The 25,911-nt window shown below is 43.2% G+C and overlaps 1 protein-coding gene across 7 annotated transcripts; it reads right to left on the reverse strand.

Annotated features, from left to right (window-relative positions):
* On the reverse strand, nucleotides 1–25,642 carry DAZAP1 (DAZ associated protein 1). Of its 7 annotated transcripts, XM_061474716.1 has the most exons (13): nucleotides 25,500–25,642; nucleotides 20,151–20,191; nucleotides 19,552–19,718; nucleotides 19,190–19,255; nucleotides 18,455–18,565; nucleotides 16,549–16,597; nucleotides 11,913–11,995; nucleotides 8,406–8,559; nucleotides 6,882–6,911; nucleotides 6,315–6,455; nucleotides 5,279–5,461; nucleotides 3,265–3,353; nucleotides 916–1,052 (listed from the first exon to the last, which is right to left on the reverse strand). In XM_061474716.1, the coding sequence occupies exons 1-12, from the start codon at nucleotides 25,529–25,531 to the stop codon at nucleotides 3,274–3,276; spliced, it is 1,137 nt and encodes a 378-aa protein (XP_061330700.1). In that variant the 5' UTR covers nucleotides 25,532–25,642; the 3' UTR covers nucleotides 916–1,052; nucleotides 3,265–3,273. The 7 variants fall into 7 exon arrangements, with proteins under 7 accessions (XP_061330699.1, XP_061330698.1, XP_061330703.1 ...); XM_061474715.1 differs by lacking the exon at nucleotides 3,265–3,353 and having other exon boundaries at nucleotides 1–1,052; nucleotides 18,455–18,562; XM_061474714.1 differs by lacking the exon at nucleotides 3,265–3,353 and having other exon boundaries at nucleotides 1–1,052.
* Between the last annotated feature and the right edge of the window lie 269 nt (nucleotides 25,643–25,911).

The following is a 25,911-nucleotide window of genomic DNA, read 5'->3' on the forward strand; positions in this document are numbered from 1 at the left end:
TTGTGTTTCTAATCCAAATGTACTTCTCTTTATTCAAACCAGGGGTAATCACTGGTTAGTGCAAAATGCACCTAAACCTTTTGCCTGAGGGAAATCTACATCTTAACAAGGCCTCCGTTAACCCCTAATGAAATCCACAGAGGACTGGAAAGCGTGTGAAGCACAGCTCTAACACTGCGCTTCCTAAGTGACTCTGTGCGTCAAGCAAGTCTGCACCTGCCTTGTTACCAGCCCTATACCATCAGGTAACAACAGCAAAATACACTCAGTAGATTTCGTTTAACTCCCAGAGTTTCGGAACCATCCGCCCCACTGCTCATGTTAGGAGTAAGGGGGTTGCAGCTTTTACCCTCACTTCCAACAGTGCTAACGGAAACCCTGTTTTAAATTAAAAAATAAGCCAGCATACATAGTAGAAAATTTCTCTTAAAAATTTCACAATCTGTAAATGCATATATTTTTTTTTCTCTTAAACATAAAAGTTTACAATATACGGTAAAACAAAGGCTCAGGAAAAATAATTTCAAAAAAAAAAAAAGAAAAAAGAAATAAAAAAGAAAAAAAAAAGAAACAAAAAGAAACCTGAAGTTTTGAATTAAAGCTGAAGACATTTTTAAAACCCTGTAGTTTGAACCAGTGACGTTTTCTTTATTTGTGCTGATGGGTTAGAGAAAGGAAAATGTTTAAAAACTGCAGTCCAAACACCCACAGCTCTGCCTTCAGAAGCCACCTTCCCCCCCCCCCCCCCCCCAAAAAATGTTGTTAGGTTTTTCTTCCATCAAGTATGTGATTGTCACAAGTTCATAAGCCTGGGATTCCCGGGTTCAGCTGGTACCAGGCATCCCAGTGCGGACAGAATTCCCTGATTGCCAGCCCACGCTAGCGCCTGTAGGGGTGAAATCCTTGCACGTTATGGTTCTGTCCTCGTCCAAATCCACTTCCTCCTGCAGGTGGGCCACTTGATGGTTGAACTGAGGGGCCTCCATAGGGAGGCGGCTGCTGGCTGGGATCAGAGAAGCCTTGTCCAAAACCACTCAAGTCTTGTCCATACCCTGGGGAGAAGGGAAAGAGGCAGCAGAGTCAGCTTCCAGCCTCATCCATCCATTCATCCACACACACACACACACACACCAGCAGAGGCGCAAATCCAGGACCTGATCCCGCCCGATCCCCACGCACGGCCTCACACGCCTCTAACATTACAGTAAGCAGCTGCTTTCAGTTCTTGCAATCATTTATCTTCTGTATAGAAGAAACAGGCAAAAAAGCAGAACTGAACAGGTATGCAGAAATGGTCGTTTTCACTTCTGAGGTAATCCTGCCCAGGCTGGCAGCTCAAGGATCGTGTTTTGGCTGTTCAAAAGCTTGAAGCGGCTTGCAAGTTTGCTGTCAGCTCATTCTCAATACTTGTATTTTGTTTTGGGTTGGGTTTTTAATTGCCTAAAAACTAGTACTGTCAGGTTCAGCACAGATGAAGGTATAGCAAGGAAGTTCTTCCTGAAACCTCTTGTACCTGCAGCACCTCACTTAGATTCTGGCTTTGTACACTCAGCTTCACCACCTTTCCTGGACAGGCAATAAGCTTTATAGCTGAAGAGACACATTGAAGACAATCTTAAAGTCCCTTTCAAAAACAGAGTCCTGCTGCATGAGTATTTATTTTCATTAACTAGCCACTAACCACCCTCTCATTCAAGAAATACTAAATTCAAAAAATGTAAATTGAAATGTGAGGTATCAGGGTTGGAAAAGTGGAATCCAGAAGTTGCGACTACTGCCCCCATTATACACTTTATAAGGGAGCCTTTGGTCAAAAGCTGCCTGCAGGAATAACTAAGATCCTTCCCTCAAAACCCAGTGTACGGCTGGGCTGGAGGGTGTGTGTTGCACATTCAAAAAACAAAGCTCCATTTCAAAACCTGACACCTTACGGCTACTGCAGAGGGTGGCAAACACTCCCAACCCAGCTAAGAGAAGCAGCAGTCACTAACCCGCTACACAGCCCTTCTCCCACATCCCCCACACCACCAACTGCATCCGAGTTCAGTCAGTTTTAAGCCTGAACAGGTACTGCATCTCAACTGAAGTTTAGGTTAATGTATGCCACAAGTTAACATTTATCTTGCTCTTCCTCAGTTTGAGGAACTAAACACTTCTCAGGCCACACTGTCCTTCTGCCACTGAGTGAGGCTGCAACCACTGCTCTGCAAAATAATCCATGCAAAGACCTGATTCCAACCACGCTTAGAGTAAGCAGAATATGGGGACAGAGAGAACGGGTGAAGACAAAAGACTTGCTGCAATTCTTGCTGCCAACAAGAAAGACAACTTGATGTAAATTAAGAACACTGAGAAATTTAATAGGTGTTCCCATAATTAAATATGACTCTTAATCATAACAGCGGCATCAGTGCAAGCCTCTGCTACGGAAGATGACATTAAGAATCCTAATCACTAAGTACATTTCTGCAGTTCTGTTTCTCTCTATGCAGGCTTAAAAGCAGGTTTAACTCTCTTAATCCAAATCAAATCTCTTCGCATGTCTTCACTGTTTCAATTTCAAGCTCTGCTTGTCTCTCAGGACTTATTGCTACTAATGAGCATTAAAAGCACATCTATCACAAGCCCCTATTAGCTCAAAATGCTAATCCAGTCATTTTTTTTCAGACAGAGATAAGCAGGCAACCAAAAATACAGTTTAATTGTTTGCCAAAGGGTGAGGCTCAGGGTAGGAAGAGGAAAAAAAAGAAATCAAGTTGTTCTCACTGTACGCTGCAGCGTTACAGCATTAAGTGTTGGAAACCTCAGTTCTCAATTTGTTTATCACAAAGAAAACCTCCAGCGTAAACCTGAACAGCCAGACATTTCAGTACATCTCATCTTCCCCCTACTTTCTTCATTCCTGCTGCACCAGGAATCTCAGCTTGCAGCAGCACCTCCGCTCTTCAAGTAAGCTGTGCTCACCAGTATGGTTTTGCTCAAGAACCCAAGCTCAGTTCCATTACACAGCATAAAGCTTCTCCAATGCAGCAGCCTGGGGAGCCAACAGCAGCCTCAGTCATGCTTCAGTCAGGAGCTTTCACTTCAGCCAGCTCATGAACAGCAAGGACTGTATTGCCCTTACTCCCAAGATTAAACATTTGAGCCACTTTGTTCCACCCCACCCCACCCCACCCCCCTTAAAAGAGACCCTGTAAGAAACACAAGTTAATTTCCCAAAGGCAGATATATCAAGAGCATTGGTTGTAAATAGGCACCACCTACCTATGCTCCTCACTGCTCAGCCTGACCATAAGAGTGTAAACAAAGTATTGGCCCGTAGCCTGAAGGGTCTTGAGAATAGGTACCCAGCCCTAGTAAGAAATGAGGAGACCAGGGTGACGAACCCCAAGAGAGCCCTGTACAGAGATAATTGTTCAGGGTGAGGGAGACACCCCCATGTTAGTGTTTCATGTACTAGTGCTTACATTCATCCTAGCTGTAAACATAGCAGCATTTAAGATGCTGTCAAGCCAGGACAAAACTTAAAATGCCATAATGATTAGATAGCTCAGTGCCCCTTTAAAGCCTGTAAGCTCTATGCATTTATGTACATACATGCAGATCAACTACCCTGCCAACGCTGCTAACAAATCTGCAATCACAGGAAGTGCTGAAGCTCTTTAAAAAGTTCAACAGGTTTTATACATAGCTTTATGAACAGGTGGATGACTCTGGGGGTACTGCAGCACATTAAATACATCTATCCCTTGTACTCAGAACAGGTTTCAGCCTAGAAAAGCACTCGAGGTAAAAAGACTCAACTGCAGTTGTGGTTTAAGCGACTAACATTCTCAGCCCTCCTCCTCAGAATGCTGTACTACACACCTCTTCCTCCCTCCTCCCTCCATATCCAGCCCTCTTAGGAGGCTAAAGAACACCTGAAGTATTTTCCTGGCAAACAGGCTTTCTAAAACACACAAGAGGCATATCGTACCATATACACCAAATACCAGAATCCCCCCTCCCAGTTTTTCACAAGGTTGTAAACCAGATTCTTCCTAAACTCCTAATACATCACAAATATTGGCTCCCCACTCCCAATTCCGTGCATGGATTTACATTTTATTTAGGAGGGCCCACCCCCCTTCAAAAAAGAGTCTGCAAAGAGACAAGTTCTGGCAAGAGAAGAAAAACTTCCTCTTGAGTCACAAGGGCAAAGCTATCTATGAAAGCAACCATGTGTGTAACAAACAAATTGAAAACCATTTCAAGTTCATGGACAGGAGCATATTGCTTGCTTTACAAACACATGAGAGGCTCATCTTCCTTCAGTCTGTTTCACATTTTTGGAACTTTGAATAGCATACTTTTAAATAACTCTCTGAAGTGTTCATTTCCTAACAGTTTCTGCAGGCACTTCAAAGGAAGCAGGCAAACTAACACCCATGGAGAACTTGTTCAAGTAGAGAACAGTCTTAATGCACGGCCTATTGCATGCAAAAAGTTCACCTGAAGTAAAAAATGACCAATTGCAACCCCTTCAAAAAATAGTATTAAAAAGCAGTATGGCACAAAGAGCTCTTTGGAGAGCACTCCTCAAAACCAGGACTGAAGGAAGAGCAAGAACTCCTTCTCAGCATCCACGGGGAGGAGCAGATATTGTACTCAGGAGCACAAGTATTTGTCTAGCAATTTTAGTTTGGTTTTGGTAGTACCACTGTTACACCAATGCCTTCCAGTGGCTCTCTGAAACAGTTCTCCACGTAGAACAGTGAAGCTTTACACACTTTTGACGGAACTATAACTTGAGCTGGACAGGAAAGGAATGGGGGAAGGAATAAAAAGGCCTGCAGCTTGGCTTCTGATACCCTGCACTGTCTGCCTCTTGCTGCTGTTCTTACTCTTGAAGACTATTCTCCAATCTGATCAAAGTCAGTTACACAGAAAACACTGACTGCAAGCTCTGGGATGCTTTTGGAGACAAAAAGTTTTAACTACAGATTCAGGGAGAGTGCAAATCAGTAACTTAGCCTAGCAGTGCACTAGTCTCTGAAGACTATTTCACAGCACACAAGCAATGTTTCAGAGTGGATTAAGAAAATACCCTCTGGCTAGAATACTGCATGATTTAAGGATCTCTTGAGAGCTGGTGGCTGGCATTCATGTCCTGAAGTGCCTGGTAGCAAACTGTTTCTGAACACTGGTTTTCTGCACAAGTGGTAAAAAAAAAAACAAAACCAAAAAGCAGGAAGGGGAGGAAGATGAAGGTGAGTTTATTTTACATGCAGTTACTTACCAAACTGACTATAAGGGAATTCTGGTGGAGCAGTTGGGGGTTTGCTCATGTCCTGAGTTGCCTGAGATGGTGGTGGTGGTGGTGGAAAAGCTAGTGGTGCTGCTCCTGGAGTGGCAGGTGGAGGGGGTACTCCAGGTGGGGCAAACTGGTCAGGTGGAGGAGGTGGAGCACCATAACCAAAACCTGAAAGGCAAGGAAAGCACGATGCACATGAAAAGACAGAGGTGAACAGCACCCCAGCTTCTTGGCTGCCTTTAGAGTATGGCAACATTCTTTTTGAAAAACACAAGCCTTAAAACCAACGTGTCTTTACCTACTGTGGGCCATGCAGTAATTCACTCCTACACTGTGGCAAACACTGTGGCTAAAAGACCCAACGATACACCTTCTGACAGGAAAAACCTCACCCCAAAGGAAGACTGTGGCCTCAACAGCAATCAGCAAGAGCAAGTGACCAAGGAGAACAAGGGCCCAAAGTCTGCACACTCACACACACCCGTAAGAAACATGAGGAGGAAAGCATGTTACTCCAGATCACAGGAGGAAAACCAAGCTATCCCAAGCAAATGGTTTGTAGCAGAACAAGTAACTCTGGGTAACTGGGTGCTATTTTCCACCACCTTATTTTAAGCCAGGCTTGTGAATACACTTTTCAAGAGGTGGCCTGAGGGGTAGGTGCAAAAATCCTATTTGTATTTCCAATGCCACTTGTGACCTTAATTCCCTAAGCTCCTCCAAAACATCCAGCCTGTGTCTATCCCAGGTCACCATGCAGTAATGCCTGACTTTTCTCTTGGATGTTGTAATAGGAGGACAGAATCAATCTAAATTCATTTAGCAACACAGTTTTAAGCTTGAGAACATAGGTGATCACTGCATCCACGTAAAAAAGTAACCCAACTCACTGACAAGAATATTCAGTATTTAATTATAGCTCAGAAACACACAATATAGGCAAAATATGTGAGGAATAATAAAATGTAGGGTGAAAAATCTAAGTCCAGAGAAAGATGAGCAACTCCTGTAGGTTACTTACTAAACGGTGGAGGGGTGCCATAGCCCTGTGGAAATCCTTGTGGAGGTGGAAATCCTCCAGGAGGTGTAGAGACTATGTATGAGGTAAATGGTGGTGGTGGTGGAGGAGCTCCTCTTCCTGGAGGAGGTGGTCCATATCCACCTAGAAAATTAAGAGAAACCGAGAACTAAAGCAGCTTAATAATGCAGAGCTGCTGCTCAAGTCAGCATTCTCTAGATGGGGTAAAGCTGTGTGACAGATTTCAGACATGGTCTCAGCCCTTCTATGAATTCTTATTTTGGGAAATATTTGTCCTCCAAGCATCCCTACTGTAAATATTTGCCATTCAGAATGTAATTCCTTTATAACAAATTAGTGTGGCTGGCAAGAGCAGGATGTATGTCAGCTCCCATTACTCATTTTTTAAGAACACATTATCTTCTTCGTTCTTTCAGGACAAATTCAATCAAGCTTCTAAATGTAGGTTAAATACTACAGAAATCCACAAATCACTGTGAATTCTTAAAGAAACTGCACCCTCACTCAGTAGAATCTCTTTTTTACAGCGGTCCCATGTAATGTACTTACCAATTGCCTGTCCAGCTGGCACCCACATCCCTAAAACAGAACAAAAACAGTGTGCACTGAAGCTGTGTACTATGAAAGAGGAATGAATGATTTAAAAGAAGGCTGATCTTGCTCAGGGCCCTGGAATAGACTGGGGGGGATCCTTGAGAGTCCCTTACAGCTCTATTTTTATGGTCCGAGAAATAGTCCAGGACTATTTCTGCATATGCAATTCTGAAGACTGTGAATCATTCAGCAGATAATGCACAGAGGAGACAGGAATCCCCAAACTCCAATCAGATGAAGCATTCAAGAGCTGCAAGCACACCAAATGCAGGTAACTGTACTAGTATAAAGAACAATACCACTGAGGATCACAGCAGACTACGCATCCGAGTGGTTTTAGTACACTCCCAGGTTTATTCTAATTATTTCTGAAGGTTTTAAACCATAAAAACATCACCTTCTGCATTTGTCCCCGCACTAAGACTGAAAGATAAAGCATTTGTTTCACAGTAATCTTTCCAGTAGATCAGGTATCATCTTCTCTACAATAACTGCATTGAAAATAATGTAGTTTCTCAATTTGCACAGTTGCAGATTAGCACATCTATGTGAATGTCAAAGCCTCAGCTGCAGCTTTCAAGTTAATAAGCACCATGGGGAAACAAGCAAACCCTCCACTGAGGTACCCTCTATTCTAGCAATAGATGAAGCAGTGACACTCCCTTTAGCCCCCCAGGTGCTCATATATCAGAGCAAGCAAATTCTGTTCTGTCAAATGCAACTCAATTATACCACTGGAATTCTCTGCAAGTTATCAAAACTGTCTTTGCATGAACTCAGCATATTTATCCTGTCTTCAAAATCTTGGGGGGGTTAAAGCCATCAAGCCCAAACCACATGGCTGCTCCTTTTAGCCCCGAAGGGTTCAAGCTAAATCACGAAGATTCTAGGCAGTAAGTGCTCCCCTGCACCACTGCCAGCCCCATGGCTGCTTGTTATTGTTCCAAGATACATTAAGCAGTAAAATCCAGAAGACAAGACCATCTGTTTTTCCTCTTTTCCCTTTCAAATTTTACTTATCACTTCCTTTGAAACTGCCTCAACCTTGAAAACCTGGATTTTCAACAGGATTTTCTGCAGGGGTCTGAGGCAGGCCCCGAGCTGGAGTCACAAGGTGAGCTGCTGAGCTTTCTCAATACCTTCTCTCCACATTACCCAAAGCCGTGCCCATTCCACCTGGGGAGAAGCAGAACCAAACAGCAGAGGTGAAGCACTGCCTAAGACACATGCCAGGCATGGCACTACCCACTGGCTTCTGCCCTACAAAACCAAGGGTTTTGGGGAAAAGGAGCGAAGGAACAATCTCAGCAGACTTGGGAAAGACTGACGTGTGGAATTTTAGTTGTGCTGACAGGAACCCAGCAGAGCCATCGCATTGATAAGCCTGGGAACACCATCAACTGCCAGAAACCCAAACTGTCAGTAAGCTGTAAAGGAAAGCCTCTTGCAACAGTGATGCCGAGATGAGTAAAGCAGTACCTTGAGGGCCATAACCCTGTTGCCAGGTTGGAGGAGGCTGCCCTGCCCAGCCATTGGCAGCACTTGGCATGATCCTGCTTCCCCACTGACTGGTGCCGGGGGGACCTGGAGTTTGGCTTTTGCTATCACGAGGTTCTGCACGTTTCACCTCCACCTAAACAAACAGAGTCACCACTTAGGAGAGATGGCACAGGTTAACGTATACCCCCCTTCCCTTCACACACACCCTTAGTTACACTTAAGACTACACTTAGCATCTTATGACTTATGTCTAAATACTTAATTATTAAACTTAAGGCCAGTAATTTAAAATGTTTCTCAGGTACAATATATATGATGGTAAGACATTACAAGTTCTACTACTGAGGTCTTGAGAAAAACACATCCTACAAATCACTTCTGTTTCATCATAGTACAGTATTCATTTGCTTTACTCTTAAAACAGCAGTACCCTCTTACAACGGCTCTTCACTTAAAAAAAGCATGATCTTTTACATTATTTATGGACTAATTTAGCACTTGAGGCAGGAGTTACAAAGGTGACATTTTCAGCCAAAAAAAAAACAAACCAACTTTCGAGTAAAGAGGACGCTCTGAAAAAGGGTACTAATGCTTTAACCATTCCAACATGTTTGGGGTTCATTTGGAAGTTACAGTTTAAACCCACCCCACCTAACTACAATTTCAGCTCTGCTCATACCTGAGAAACACACATTTGATTGGTTGGTTTGGGTTCGGTTTTGTTGTTTTGTGGTGGTTTTCTCTTTTTTTTTTCTTTTTTTTTCCTTTTTTTTTTTTGTTGTGGTTGTGTTTTAAAAACTTAAAAGATTTTATTTAAATGTCTAATGGAAGATAAAGACTTACCTTCCCCAGGCTAACGCTTAAAGAATCTCAATTAACTCAAACAATGTCAGAGGGAATGGATGTGATAAGAGAATCTTACATTACATCTAACAAAAAAGTAAACAAACATGCAAGTAATAAAAATGGACAGTTGAGTCAATAAGAAGCAAATCTTCATACTGTGTTAAGTCAGTGACAAAAGCCCTCCTGTTTTTCAAATGAGTAAGCCACAATGCTCAACTTATTTTAGTCAAAGATAAAACGTCCTAGTGTTCCAAGCCATGGAATAAGTGCATTTGACCTACTTAAAATAAGCTGCATACTCAATATAAACCTCTCTCTCTCCCTCTCAAAAAATCCCAGTTTCTGATTTAATGAAACACTCTCAGCATTCCTGCATGCTGAATTCAAGGCTTTATTTTATGATTAATTTTAATGGGTGCCAGAGTACAAAGAAAATAAATCTCAATCATCAATGGGCCTGAGTCGTATGGAAAAGAAAAGTATTCAGAATTCTTCCTGCCATGTCTTAAACCCCATTCATGTCAGAGAACAAACAGGAAACAGGCACAAGGCAAGGACAAAGCCCCCCCTGCCCCCACCCCACTGCAGATGCCCCAAGGACATCAGACATGACATTAACCAAATCTCAGTCAGCTGAAGGCCCTTCCAGAGAGGATCCAAGGGAATTTTTCAAAGGACTCAAATTAATGAGTCTTAACACATTTGCCTCCAGGGAGTTCAGTTATTGCTTACAAAAGCAAGTTCTTCTTGCAATTTTAATTTCTTTTTTTTTTCCTTTCAACAACATATGGATTCATTTCAACAATACGTTCGTAATTACCAGAAAGATACCATTTTTAAAGCAGGCATTATTCACCAGCGAAAGAGAGAGGAATATCTGGAGTTCATTAATCTATGTAGGAGTAGCCCATTCATTTTTCAGTGCACATTTGGAAGTGGTGAACTGCCAAACTGAGGACTGAAAAAATCCCTGCGCAATATTCTTCAAAGTGAGGTTAAAATTCTACCTAAAGTCCAGTTTGCACCCACAAAGGAGGCATCTCCATTGCTCCTGGCTGAGAAACCACTGTGTAACATGGCAGGGTTCTGCTCTTTATGTCATTGAAAGGAAAAAAAAAAGAAGACAGGAAAGAGATCCTTTCCTTTTGGTTCTGAGACTGTTTGGGAAACAATGGGGAACTCTGAATTAGCACTGACAGATGCTGAAAGCCACAGCGTAAAAGGTGACACTCTGAAGGCTCACACAGGGTTCTCCATGCATTCCCAGAACCATTCCAGCAGAGGTACTCTCCTTTCTTCCTCTTTACATCATACAGCTTTGTGATAGGACCTCTCATTTAGGTGGTTTGTGTAAATTTAAGGCAATTCCAAGGGAAGATCTCAATGTGCAAGTCAGGGTACAGGTAATTCTTACTCTAGTGCTGTCAGTGCATCTGCTCACAAATGGGAGTGCTCAACAAGAGGAAAACACCAGTAATTACACAAGCATATTTTTTCCACTTCCATTACTAGGAAATCAGCCCACCCCTTAACCCCCAAACAAGTTCATAGGAATAAAAAGCATTATACACTGCATAATTTAACTACTGATGAACCATGATTTCACTGATGGGCAAGAATATACCCCTTGCTGGCTACATAAATACTTATGGGCTATCAGCACACAGAGAGACTTTAAAAGACAGCGCAAAATTACACAGTGCAATAATTTAAGGAAAGCAACAGTGTTCATGTGTCTCCTTGAAATCTATTCACTCTTGCAGGCAGCAGTTTTAACACTGGCTTTAAAAACTGTGGATATGCTGGAAAGGACTTTTAAGTTCACCAGAATTTCCTGTGGTTACTTTTAGGTTAAGAAGTTATTTTTTTTCTCTAGAAAACCTGGGTGTCCTGCACCAATTTACTCTGCTTTTCCTTTTTTTTTTTCCACAGGTCCAAGCATGTTCCTTGTTGAGTAACATCAAAGCAAGCCTAAAAAATTCCTCTCTAGCCAACATCCTGACAACACAGTATGAAGATGAAACAACCAGAGGTCACTTAACTGCATTGTGGTTAAATACTACATAGAGTACGTGGGTTTGTATCAAAGTTTCACAGTAAGTGACCCATTTTTTTTTGTAAAAAACCAATCCTTCATGATGTTTTTCTTCCTCTTTTAAGTTTAAGATTGTATAAAGTACATTGTCTCACACCACCTCAAAATTTGAGCATCAAATACACATCTGAAGGAGTGGTATCTTAAACCAAGCCTTGAACAACTCAGATTTCATTGGGATTCTGATTTTCAAGCAGGTGGAAACAACTAACTTCCCTCCTTGCATCTAAGCAGTGCTCAAACCAGAGGTAGTCACCATCAACTCATTCCAATGTGAGCTATGCTCCGCCAAAGCAACCCCCCAGGTCTGTAAGCACAAGGCCTTACCCCAGCCACAACAACCCACAACCTAAGTTCTTTGGCTCTCAACATCTGTCTCTTCTAGGGGATGAACTTCCCCCACCTCCGTGGGCAAAGCCTAGAATTTGGACTTAGGTGCTCTCCCTTCCAACTGAATCAGTGACTAGGTTTTATTCACCAGTGAAATTGCTAGTTGCCCAAGACTTGGTTCTTTCTTAAGGTAAAATAAAACTACAACTACACACTTTTTTGCCCATGATGTCGTGAAAATGCATGTTGACAGCCTGGTCCACTGATTGTTCGTCCTCGAAAGTAATAAATCCAAAACCTAGCCAACGACGAAGAGTGAATCAAGGTAGCAGGGTGTTGTGACACAAAACAGGATGATGAACAGTATTAGGGGCGGACCAAGGGTTCAAGCAGGGGTTTCAGATAACAGACTGGTGTTAAATTGTCAAAAATGTCAATCTGAGAAAATTGCAATGGATACTTCCTGTAATCAGGCAAATTTTAATGCCTCAGCCTGGTTTCACACATGCAACTTAAACTGAGCTTGGTCACTATCTTTGAGTTTGATTTTACTCCTAAGCCCGCCTACCAGGAGGGGAAAAAAGTGTGAATATAGCCACAAATATAACTGTGCCACATGATTAAAAACAAACTTGTGTGACAGCAGATTCAAGTCAAGCAACTTCGCTGCTCCTATCTTTGATTCAGGCTAGGTTCCCAAGGAAAACCTATTCTGTCCCTGTTCTCCAAAGCTGCAAAGCAACTTCCTCCCATCCCTTATCCCATCTTCTGGTTAGGGAATAGTTTCTGTTAAAAATAATAAAGTTGTTTTTGAAATGTAGCTGTTAAAGCATGAAAAATTTTACCACTCCATGGATGAATGAGAAGCTTCAGAAACTAACAACCTAGAGCAGAGGTTCTCAAGTTTTCCACACCTTAGAAAAAGCATGTAATAGACATCACACCTTCCAAACACACTCCCCTGCTGACTGAAGAAGTGCTGCTTATAAAGAACGTAGTACTTGCCATCACATCCTTCAATCTATTTCATTTCTTCTATTTCCTGCTGCTTTTCTCTTGGAAAAATAAATAAATAATAAAAAAAGGCAACCCTTTTCAGTCCCTCTTTTTGCCCAAAGCATTGCTACCAACTGCTCCAGATCCCCAAGGGGGGCTCATATCCTTTCATCTGACCATAGCCCCTGATGGTGGCAGCTCAGCCAAATCCAGCAGCTTTTTAAAAGGGCCCAGGGGAATGTCTGATGCCTGCAGAAGATGCTGGGAAAGAGGCAAAGCCCCAGGACTAAATCTCTTTTTGAAGGCCCACTTTGAGAACCACTGCACTTAGGTTGTAGCTGCTGATACTGCCGAGAGAGTGGCAAAATAGTGGTTAATTTCACAGAACACAAGAGGCTGGTTCATGCCATCAACCACTTGCTGCTGGTGTAACAACCAACCCCAGGAAAGGGAAGAAACATGCAGTACATAAATTGTGCCAGTCTTCAGATTAGCTAAGAGTAGAGCAATAAAAATTAGAAAGAAAAAACGAGGTGCAGCATCAAAAGCATATGGAACATGGATGCATTTCTGCTTTTCTGAAACCCAAGATTTCCCCCTTGGTTTGCATTTTGCTTTGCAGCTAGTGCTGACAGCAGCCATATATTGCTCTAAAGCGTTAAACAGAAATACAGTATCTATAACAGTTAGTGTCTCTCTGAGCTTATCCAACTGGGTTGGGTAAGCCCAAAGAGGCCTATTGTAAGAAAGTTTATATATATATATATATATAAAAAAATACACAAAGATACAGGCCAAAATAGATTCCAGCAGGTCAAATTCTGCTGTCAGCAACAAGAGCAAAAGACATCACTAAAATAAAATAAAAAGGAAAAAACTTAGCATTTCCCACACACAAGAGACTGGCAGTATAAACGAAGTTTTGTTGACCTGTGATGAAAGCAGCCTCAAAATTGAGAGCAGCATTTCATCACAATATATTTGTCTGAGGTTAACTAGAAATCTAAAGTTTTAGAGCCAAAAGAAAAGTGTCTGTATTCAAATCATATGTTTAATATTACAGCCTTTATATCAAAAAGACATGGAAAGGAAAATGATGGATAGCATCTACTTAGGAAGTTTGCTCATTGAACTTGATTCCAATAAGACTGAAGGAGGGGAATCGATTGTGGGATGGAGACAGGGCATGAAGGGGGAGAAGGAAGGGAAAAAGAATAAAAGAGAATAAGGGGTCATTGAGGAAGTCAGTAAAGAAAAACAAAAGATTTAAAAGGGTCAAACCCCTCAAGATAAGGAACAGTGAAGAAATCAGTACAATACACAGCAAAATTCCAATAATGCAATTTTAAATACTACCAAAGTGAGGAAGTCTAACATCCAGTAGCTTTATTTTTGGAAGGACAGGACTTGACTGAAGACTAGAGAAACTAATAGCAGGAATCTGAGTTGACTATAGACAGAGCAACGCCACTGGTTTGCAGCCAAGGGGAAGAAGAGAACAAACACAGCAAGAACCTGTAACTTACTTCACAGCTGCTGGTTTAGCCAAGAATCGAAAGCTTGAGGAGTAGAGACTGCAACAAAGCCACAGTTTCTTTTAAGACGCAATGAGGCTGCTTGTGCTTCTACTTGGGACTGAGAGTTCTCATGAAAGCACTGCTTGCAGGAGAGCTAACGGAAGTAGTGAGTAAGCAGACTTGAGACAAACCTGGCTCCTCAAGGGCAAAGCCACAGCTCTGACACTAATCAAGAATCTGGTTCCCAGTGCTCTTGTGAGAAGCTGAAGGTAGATGAATGCTACAGGGATTAGTAACACGGATGATTTTCCCCTCTTCCTACCACCAAAAGCAGTTCAAAGTGCAAGGACAGGTAATGGAAGAAGGCAAAGTGCAGAGTGGTGCAAGTACAAGATGGCAGTGAATCAGCCTTTTACATTTTATAAATATATACTTACTCAGGTATCATGTTAAAAGGAAAAGTGTATAGACTGAGCAGCACTTCCTGCAGCAGAACACAGATCAGAAAGAGCAGGCAAGAGAAAATGTGTTCTGGGATGCATGACCAGGAGTACCAAATACAAACAACGAGTTGTTCCCAGCACACCCCCAGGGACTAACAAGGCCATTTGTGGAGATGACAGTTAGTTGCCACACTACATAAAAGAATGTAAAAGCAGAAAAATGAAAGCCAGAGCAACAGGATTCAAGAACAGTGTTTCAGAAATCAGCTGAATTAAGGAAGAATGTACCCGGCAGTATGGCTGCACCCAGGATGGAGACAGGCTTCCAAACCTGTACTCATCTGTCACTTCTGCTTTAAGCTACCACCTACTAACTGGACCCAAAACCACCTTTTGGTTTGTTTAATATAGCTTTAAGCAGAAAAGCCACTCAGATGAGGATTAATCCAGATGAGGTGTGATGTTTTAGTACCTTTTGCACAGAGGCTGCAAAACTGGGATTAAATATGACAAAGATTGAGATGATACAATAGTTACTTAAATATTGCAGAACTGCAGCCACAACTTATATTCAGATGCCTGCATCTTTGTCTCCACTGCCTCCTCTAAAACCAGATGTTCTAGAGCACTTGAATAGATGAATGTATGTTCTGTGTAAATGAAAGGTATCTGTTCAAAGAAGATTAAAATAGCTAAAGCAAGAAAACAAAAAAACAAATATATTGAAACTTCGTTTACACTCCAATAAAAGACAAAGCCCGTCCCTCCTCTGACTGTGGAACTGGCCTGTACCTCTGTGATAAATTATCACCTAGAGAGAAGAAATCTAAAGAGATATCGTTAATCACAGTCAAACAATTCACAGAGAGAAAAGAAAACAAAATAACTTACTTAACATTACCATACTTTACTATGAAACACTTAAATATGTCACTAAGGATGTCTAAATTAAAAATAAAACTAAGACTTAACAGCTTAATAAATATGAAGTGAAGAATATATTTCTTAATAATGAGTCAGAAGAGAAATGCAAGTTCAGATGGCAAACTATTCTCTAGCATGTAGAACATGCTACAAGGTGGTCAGTGCAACTAAGCTTCACAGATTTAAAATATTGCCTCTTGTCCAACTGATGACAGATGCAATGGAAGGTGAATGATATGAATCTTGCTTCATATTTTGACCAAAGGTTACCAAGTTGATTAAATTCTCAGGTTTTCTTGGGGTTTTTGGGGGGTTTGATTTTTTTTTGGTTGGTTTTGTTAGGTTTGGGTTATTTTTGGTTGTGGTGTTGGTTTTGTCTCTTCCCCCCCCCCCCCCTTTAAAAAAAGCAGTCTAGAATACAGGGATTATACACTCCAATCAAAATATTGACACAGATTTCAGAATTATTTGGTGTAGTTTAGGGAGTGGTTTTCTTTAGTTTGAAGTGAAGCCATTTAACCAAAACAAAAAGCATATAATGGATGCATTCTGTTCTAATCTGGTGTTCAGAAATACTCTGAACTGGAGTATCCCCCCCATGCAATTACAGACATCAACATACCTTTCATGTGGAAAAGGAGGAAAACCTGCACTTCCCCTCATCCCACCCCCCATAGTACCTTAAGCCACAGGAGAGGCTCAAGAAACCAAATTTCATTCAATTATAAAGAACTACCCCAAACCTCAGAAATGAACATGAAACATCTGACTTCAAATGCACAGATACCAACTAAGCTGTAGATGAAGAGTTTAGACTTGAAGTGATATTTGCCCAGTGAATTATTCTTTTTCCTGAGGCAACATAGGAAAAAAAAAAAAAAGGCTACCTTTTCTGATGGTGTGAAATAGTTTGCCATCTGACTATAGGAGAGCATGAAGAAATTTCAAGGACAAACTAGATCAGCCTTTACCTCGGGGCCTCTGTTTCTCTGCGTCATAGATCATTACAACTTCAGTGACCTGGAAGAGAGAAGGGAAATTCTACTAACTGTGCTACCAGGGGAGTGTTATAAACAGTTACCACAGGCTTCTTTCCCACCCTCTACCCACAAAGCACAATTAAATGCTCAATGTAGCCATCCATACCAGGCTGTCCCAGCACAGTGCAGACAAACGGGGAATGCTGCTCTTGATGGGATTTTAAGGAAAGCATGAGTTCATCTATTCCAGAAAGCTGCTGGTACACTGTGGCTTTTTATGGTCTCATCACACTTAAGATTTTAATCTGGCATTAAGGTCTTCACACTGTCTAGAGCCACACTACAGCCTATAACCCACCCCCCTCCCCAGGTTTCTGGTTTTAATCATCAGTGTAGCTTTTTAAAAGGTTACTTTGTCCATTTTTAAACATTTTCGCTCTCACCATGAAAAGCAGCTTTAACTCCAGATCCATTTAAGAATCTGCACGGCTTCTCTGATTTACTTACTTGAACATCAATGTGGCACAGAGTAACAGCATAAACTGATGCTTTAAACAGCATTACACACACCCCTCCCCAAATTACAGACAATCAGTATCAGTGTGATTTTAACTCAGGAAAAAAGCCCAAACAACTCTGTGGCCATAAAACATGTATGAGCCTCTAAGTCTCCAAAGATAACTCTTAAGAACACTACACAGACTCTCAAGTTTCTACACTACTGTTAAAAGTTCTACTACTTACTTTCAAAGGCACTTACACTTAATGGCTGTTGCCTTCTACATTTGGTGGAACATAACCCTGTATCTCCCAAGCCATCCAGAGGTCAGAACTGGAAAGCCAAAAGTCTGTGAGGAAGAGCCTTTAGAAACTACGCTCCACAGCTGTGGAGCATGCTCCCCCATTCTGAATTACTGAGTTTACTGCAGCCTTTCAAACTAAAGAAACAGTTGTTAGCCATTGCCCTGGGTTTTTCTTTTTCAAATGATCTTAAATCAAATTTTCAATACAGTACTGTTGATAAACTGAGCCACTTGAGAAAGAACCAATAAATCCTTTGCTGCCACTAAGAAGAGATCTTGGAGAAAGGTGATTAAAAAGAAGTATCAAGAGAACACATTAAATGCCACTGGAAAATGGCAAGTTCACGTTCACCAGCAGAGTCTTGAATTTAACACAGGCAATCTTTATGTTTCTAAAGCTTATTTACAGCAGAACTTAGTAATTTAGTTCAACAATTTACCATCTTAAAGGGGCAGTGAGAGTTGGGATACATGTGAATTAAAGAGGAAAAAAAAGATCAGAATATAAGTCATTTCAATCTGAGGTTAGCAACTGAATTAAAACCAAGCGCATAACATGAGCAGTAGTTTGTCTCTAGAATGGAGGTTCTGGACAACAGAACTCAGGCGTTTCCAGATGATGATTTAAAAGCAACTGCTGTTACCAAAACACTGGCAGGAGGCTGCAAACCTACCCGTACACGTAGTCAAAGAGAAGGATCTTAGACAAACTCACTGAAGTACTTGCTGTGCCCCTTCCCTCCCTCCCCAACCCCAGTTTAATCATCAGGCCTCAAGTTATCAATTGAAAAGAGAAAAAAAAAACTTCAACCAACTCAACTCAGTTTTTGCAAGGGAATGAAATAAAGCATCAGGTAGGCTTAAACAAGAGGACACAGAAGCAGCAGAGGAAGTACACGTCAGAGCAATAGATTCTGGCAAACAGCAAGATGCATTTCAAGATGATGAACATTACGAATGGTTCAGTATGTCCCTACAGCAGTTTGTCTAAATTAACCCAAAATTCGACAGCTTGATGAAAACTGAGAAAAAGCAGTGGGGAGGGAAAGGATCTTGCGACCGACTGCAAACCACCATCATGCTGAATGACTCACCACTCCGAATTTCTTGAAGTATTCCCTGAGCTCTGTCTCGCCACAGTTATGAGGAATCCCACCAACAAAAATTTTATTTGATTTATTGTTATCGCTCCTGGATCCTTTCTGCTAAATCAAGGAGGAAAAGAAATCAGTCAGAAGGACAATAAAGTTGGCTGCTTCTAGCATTTTATACTGAAACATGAACTTGCAGGTTGACGGGAAGCCATCTCCAGGCTTGAAGTCTCCCAGTCACTAAAGTGAAGCAACTGCATGTTCAGAGCTCAAGCCGTTTAGCGTTTGCAGCTATAACCCAGTCTCTGCTCTTCAGAAGATCAGAAAACCAGTGACTGTGTTCTGAGGCCATTCACTCATTTTCTAATGAATCATATAAACCTGCAGGGTGTGAAGTAGGCTGGAAAAAGAGCATCAGTCCTGCGACTGCACTTCCAGACACTTGTCTCAAGATCTGAAGAACTCATCTAAAAACACTGCTAAGAGCTTAAGAAAATACCACACCCAAACGGAGTCTGACGCAAACACACGATGGTCATTAACACTTTGCTGTACTTGGAGCCCTACCAAGGAAACCTAAGTAAGAGACATTTTTCAGCAATCAAATTTATACTCGAGGCCTGCATACTGACTCCTGATTTTAAAACATGGATGTAATCCAAGTGAACTCAATTTAACTGCTAGAAGGTAAGCCAAAGCTTGGAAAAGAGGCAGGATACACCAAGTATCTTTCCTTACCCATCCTTCCTTCGGTCGTGTCCTTTCTGGTTGCATCCCCCTAGGTGTACATGGCTTTGGATCAATCTGGAAGAAGTTCCAGTTTGGTCAGATCTCAGCGTGCAGAATACTGTTCTAAAAGTTACATTTAGGGCAGCTGAACACAGCACTGCTGAAATCCAGCTCCTCAGATCACAGCTCTCATCAATACATCGCTTCTACAATGTGACACAAATCATCGGGTTAAAGCTGTCTTACAATAAATAATTAAACCCAGCAATCAGGTAACTTTTACACTATCTGCAAACAAGTCACCAGAACTTAAACCAGATCTTTGAAGCAGTGTGGAGCAGAAACAAACCCAGAACACAGAAGCAACTTACATTTCGGCCATCTAACGTGTGAGGTCTACTGGCCAGTACTGTTCCCACACAGTTGGGATCTTTGAATTTGACAAATCCAAATCCTCTAGACTGGTTTGTTGTTTTGTCTTTCATTATGACACAGTCTACAACTTCTCCATACTGGGAGAAGTAGCTACGAAGGGTTTCTGTTAAAACAAAAGCACATATTAAACAGAACCAGAGATTAACTTTAACCAGGCTGTGTTTGCAGTTATGAGACGAGAGATAAACAAATGTCTAAACAAATTCAAACTTGTCTTCTGAGAAGGATTAGATTTTACTTCCTCTAAGCAAATGGTACGTAATGATTTCCACTTATATGAAAGGAGTGTCGTTGTAAAGCAACGATAAAAAACTGTCATCATCTGAGCTAACAAAAACGTCAGTTCCAAACACTGACAGAAAACAGAAACTCCAAAGTGACTAACACCCATCTGAACTCTCTTTAGAAAACTGTATTAACAGAAGAGAGTGGTAGAATCTCATCAAAATCTTCCTACCACAGTCATGTCTTTAAAAAGCTACATCTCTGTACATTGTTTTCCTTGCTCAACCAGTGTAGAATATCCATCACTTACCTTGTGTTGTACTCCAGTCCAAGCCACCCACAAACAGTTTTCTGCAAATGAAGCACAGAGCAGTTTTAGGGTGCAACATGACAAATGCTTCACATTATTCAATGCAGAAGTCAGCTATTCTGATGAGGTCTGGTGGTACCGAGGCCTCCAAAACACACTACAAATCTTGTTCCTTCACTAAAATTCACTGTTCTTTGGGACAACTACCTTGTGTTTCATGAAGACCCACATAAAATCAAAGCACCTGGTTTGTGTGCCACAAACATGAACAGAGATTGTAAGCTTATTACAGGAATATATTTTATTCTTTTACACAAAGAGAATACAACACGTATCAGTTCCTCCAAACTTCTTATTTGCAGGTGCTGGAGAAGGCAGTGGTACTTTGAGAAATCATTACCCAGAAGGAAAACACACATACAACATCACACAAAGTACATTTACCTGCTCTTTTAGGGCAGAAACGAGTTCCAGCATGGAACACTTCATATAAAGCTTCACTGAAACTTGGGAAGTGGTCCAAGAACAGTTATAAAACCTGGTTAACCCTCACCCCCTAATTCAAATGGGATGTTTGGATTCCTAGATCATAGCCTCTGAGCTACTTACAGAACTTCTCTTAGCACAGCTAAGGGTCCATGCAGTTCAAATTTAAGGATGAAAACAAAATCCAGAACTTCTGAGCTAAAGCAAACTGACCAAAACCCAGGCATCCTACTTTAAATACCCAAGTCCATTCCATTCACAGCTTTAGTCCCAGTTTGAGGATCAAGAGGTGTGTGAAGTCTTACATTAGGCCTCCAACTGTGTGAAGAATGGGCTCTCCACATCCATTTGCTGCCTGACACAGAATATTACCAGAAAGATAAATGACAACCAGAATAGGGTAAACCAAAAAGATTCTACAAAAACTCACTAGTAATGAGGACTGTAGCAAAAATAACATCAGACTCTGAAGTTTACACACTTCATGTTATCCTCTCCTAAACTTGTTCTCTGGCTGTGTAATTGGGTAAACCAGAAAGCATATGAGTGTTTTTCACCACTGGATCAGAAAAAGCTTAAGTCAGCCCCGAGGGTTCCTGCCCCTGTGTTCTCCAGGTACTACTGTCTTGGCAGAGAAAAGTCCTGAAACTGCCTATTAAAACAAACAAAAGGCTTTCATCCCTCCCTTTTATGTCCTCCTCCCTGCTCACCCTGAAAGACCAGTCAAAATCACTTTTGTCTACCATTATCTTCCTGTTAAATGAAAGCAAAAGTAGAACTACCAAGTTCAAGTCTAAGACAGAGGGCAAACTTGTGAGGCAAGTACTAAACAGAGTAACACTAATTCAGCAATTAGTTGTGAAACCATTTTACAATCCAATTCAGAGATTATCACCAAATAGATGAGAAAGTCATGGCCAACACCCAAAATAAGCTCCATGCTGAAAATTTAAGGCCAATCCAAATCTACTCATCTTCTGAAAAGAGCATCCAAATCTGGGCAATTTCATGTCAGAGCACGCCAAAGTACTTGGGTGAATGCACAAGCAGAACAGCAAGAAGCCAGACTGCCTGCTTTGCAACTCTTTATCAACTGTAGGGTGTGACAGAACTTCCATGCAAAGTAATTTACTCCATAATTAAAGGTTAGTTCAAAGGCACCTCGCAACTCAGTAAGAAGGCCCTTTTTAGTAAGAGGCACCAACTCAGAACCTCTCCTGTTAATAGTTTTATGGGTCTGCACAGACAAGTGCTGGGATAGTTTGGGTTTGGGAATTGTTTTTTTTTCAAAGGATGCCCTCTATTTCTCTTATGAGTCCTCAAAAAGAGGAACCATATTCGGCTTTATCTGCTACTCACCCTCAGATACATCCAAGTCCAGCTGTATCTGTGTCGAGGCGGGGAACAAGAGCACCTTCACTTACACGGGGAAAGCTGAACTTCTCCTAACAAACGTTAAACTTCCCCTCACCTGCTTTCTTCAGGAGCAACCAACTGCAGTAAGAAAAGATTCACCCCCAAGTCAGATCTAGAAGGTCCTGTGTAGCAGGGTGGCTTGCAGACCAAACAGCAGTCCCTTTTTGCTTTGATTCATTTCTCTGTGATACGGCATCAATTTGTGACCCCTATGCAACAGCCAACAGTGACTAAACCAATGCCTCAAGAGTGCATGTGAAACCAAGGGGGGTGACTGCATTCAGAGTTACACAGTACCTACAAGTCGTGAGAGGTGATGGGAGTCTTGTCCTTCAAAAAATGCCTGCTAGGCACAGATCAAAGCGTCTTCTTAAGCAGGCCAGAAAATAACTGAACAGCTAATAGGCAAAGAAAGCAGAGTCTTCACAGTGTTGCCAAAGACAGATTATAATGCACCTGATAACGGCACAAGAAGGACATTTCACCCATTACCCTCCCTGAAAGCTGCCTGGCTCCTACTTGCATGTTTTAGGATACCGAAGTTTTCCTCCAGGATGGAAAGCTCCCACCACCTCCCTCCGCTGGCAGCATGCTCCCTCCTGGCACCAGTTCAAAGAGCTTGCCCCACCCCAGCTGAACTTCACCCACCAGCGGTCACCACGCTCAGACCTCCCGGTACCTTCCACAACTGCCTCTTGACTGCATTTCCTCTCCACGTCCCAGACACAAACATGTACCTCTGGGCTCTTTTCTGTGTCATTTTCAGGAAGAGTAAGTTCTATAAGGAAATAACTTTACTTCCTAATAGCAACAAAAAGAATAACTGTTACAATGCTATATCCTACACCAGAGTAAAGTTTTGATGTAGCCCATGACTATGTGACATTTTCTCAACCAACCACATTTTGGGATTGGTTGTTGGTTTGGGGTTTGTTTTTTAGGCTTTGCGGTGTCCCCCTCCCCCTTATTTTAACTAAATTTGATAGTCTGGTATGTAAGATCAATCTATGGAAAATCAATTGAAAAATACCAGGTGCATTCTGACAGAGCATCAAGCTGTCTTCAGGGACAGAGGACTCCCTGCAGTTAACAGTCACTGAAACCTTCCAACTCCATTATGAATTATTTGTAGTCACCCTACATACATTTAAACAACCAAAACAAGCTGGGTTGCCTAAGGTCAAAGACAGCAGCTGTATGTAAATACAGGGCTTCTATTTATACGCACCCCATAGAATGCCAAAAGCCAGGACTACCCACTCTTCAGCTCCTCAGTGGATTGCTTTGAATATGATGAGCGAATGCAAGAGTTAACTAATCCCTGCCTAACACAAAAATCTAGACCAGGTATCATATAGGACAGTTGTGTGAAGTAACATCAGGTTCCCCAAGCTCAGCCTGCTCCTAAGGTCTTAGATACAGGCCTCCTACAAGACTTCTTGTTCAAACAGTCTCTGGACTAGTAATTATTAGGATTATGTTATTAGGATTATGTTATCAGTTCGAGGCTGCTGACATGGCTGTCTTCATACCTACTTACATCACCTTCAAATACAGACTGTAGTGCCAGAAGGATGCTATAGGGGATTCCCAATGGGATGGAAAGCAGCACCAGCCTGATGAGGACAAACCAAGACGCTCTCTGCTTCTCAGAGCAGGTTTGTCTCTCCACTGTGAACGTACAACAGTGTGCACCGTGCACCAGCAGGACACCAACAGACTCGGCACGCTTGAAGCAGCAGCATCCTGCACAGGGCTCAGTTTGGAAACTCTTCAGAAGTTACAGAACATACAAGAAGTTTTAACCCAGTTTCACGTGTTCTGCTTCAATTATTTCCAGACTGATTTTTACTTGCTAATTTATTCTTTTCTGTCACTGAAGCAGACAATCCCAGAATTAGTAAGAAAGCATGCAAAGCATGCATTGCAAAAGTGCCTAAAACTCAACAAAAGCACAAACTCTTTGCCTACGTAAAACAACCCTGCAGTTCAGTTCACATCTATCACAGCTACATCCTGGAGCAGAAGAATCTCAAGATCAGTGCCTTCTTTCATCCAAAACAGCTCCAAGTACTAAACACAAAAACCTACTCACATCCACACAAGGCCTACAGCCTCGCTAAGTATTTTTTCTTAAAATCTCCATCTAGAAAAGCAGGTAAATCCATAACTTCCTAATAAAAGTTGCATCTCACAACAGCTTTTTCGAAATGCAACTTCCTCCCCAAAGCTGCAGGCAGCTGACTACAACTGCAGTTTGTTCTATGGTTTCACCTTTGTATTTGAGCATTGTTGGGGCGGGGGGAACAAAAAAAAAACCAAACAACCAAAATTATCCTTTCTGATTAAAATCCAATCCTTTCCAATCTCATTACAACTCAAAAGGATCAAAATCTAAGTAGCCTGCAACTGGGAATGAGCTCCGTAACAGCGGGGCCTGGTCAGGGTGAAAACTGACAGTATTTCACCGAGAACGTGCAGCCAGTGCTCACCTACGGGTCCAGAACAGCAGCAGCGCGCAGGAGTTCGCTCATCAGGTCTCAACGCAGCAGGCAGAGATTAAGGCCCAGGACCAAACGCTTTCAGAGCAAACCGTACATATCTCAACCTGCTTTGTGCAGTATGCGTGGTTCACAGCAACGTGCTGTATTCAATACAGCTATCCTACCGCTCGTATAGCTAAAACTATACCAGTTAAGAACGTGCGAAGTAAAGAAGCCGCGCACTACGCGCTGAAGACAGTACAGGAAGTGTCCGCTCTAGTTTCAAAGGTGACCTGTTAAGACGTGCGTATTTTGAGCCAAAACTTGTGGAAGCTCAGCAACCAACCTTGATGATTATTTTGCCTGGTTTTTAGTTCTAACGTGCCAAATCTACAGACTCGTAACTTGAATGTCACCAGGCTTTAGACTACAGAGCACTGAAGCAGAATAACGCTAAATACACCGCAGAAGAACCAGGCTATCGGCCCGCAGAAGCCACAGAACCTGGCACAGGACAGGTAGCGGGGAGGGGAAGTTTAGAAGCGCAGCTACGCGCAGCGCCGGGGCTCCTCTGCAGCACGGAGCTGCCGGCGGCCGCCTTTGTCCTGCTCTGGGTGCCCCCCCCCGCCTCCGTCAGCAGCGCAGAGCCCAGGTCCCTGACCCAAGGCCCGCCCGGCTCCTGCGGGCGCAGCCCCGCCGGGTTCGCCCCCGGTGCTCCCGGTACCGGCGCGGGAAGCGCCGCGGTGACCTTGGGCCGCGCGCACCTGCCGCCGCAGCCCGGGCCGGTCACGTGGGCGGGGGGGGGGGGGCGCGCTCCCGCCCGCAGGGCCCAGCATGGCGGACGGGCCCGGTAGCGGCGGGCGCCTCGCACCGGCGGCGGAAGTCCCGGTGCGGCCCTGGCCTCGGGGCGCACGGGAAGGGGTACGGGCCCCCTCGCCCCCCATCCCGCCACCCCGCCCCTCACCCGATCTCGTCGGCGCCTCCCACGCTGTTCATGGCGGCGGCTCCTCGGCGGTATCCGGGGCCGCGCCCGGCTCTTCCCTCCGGTGGTGGCGGCGGAACCGGCGGCAGCTCGCGGGCTCCGGGCGCTCTCGCTCCTCGCCGTTTACCCCCGTTTCCCCCCCCCCCCCCCGCGCGCGCTCCCGAGCTGCGCAAAGGCCGCCCCCGGCCCGGCCCCCCCCCCAGCCGCGCGCTCGCGCTCCCTCAGCGCCGCCGGCCGCCGCTGCGCGCGCACCCGCCCCTCTCGCTACGGGGTCTCCGGGGCCGCGCCCAGGGAAGGGCGGGGCGGAGCGGACCGGGACGCGCGGGGGCCGACGGGAAGGGCAGTCCGCCCCCCCCCCCCACCCGGGAGCACGTGCGGGCCGCGGAGCTCCGCA

This window comes from Pezoporus flaviventris, unplaced genomic scaffold, assembly GCF_033815535.1.
Source record: "Pezoporus flaviventris isolate CSIRO_AGI_PZ_B2104156 unplaced genomic scaffold, CSIRO_AGI_Pfla_v1 ptg000080l, whole genome shotgun sequence".
Lineage (NCBI taxonomy): Eukaryota > Metazoa > Chordata > Aves > Psittaciformes > Psittacidae > Pezoporus > Pezoporus flaviventris.

Excerpts from the sequence above, each read along its gene's own strand:
- DAZAP1 (XM_061474714.1), bottom strand. The coding sequence starts at position 25,531 with ATGAACAGCGTGGGAGGCGCCGACGAGATCGG. Across the intron at positions 18,566-19,189 it reads CACGACCGAAGGAAGGATGG|CAGAAAGGATCCAGGAGCGA; the intron begins GTAAGGAAAGAT and ends TCCTTGATTTAG. Across the intron at positions 5,462-6,314 it reads TGGCACCCCTCCACCGTTTA|GTTTTGGTTATGGTGCTCCA; the intron begins GTAAGTAACCTA and ends CTTGCCTTTCAG.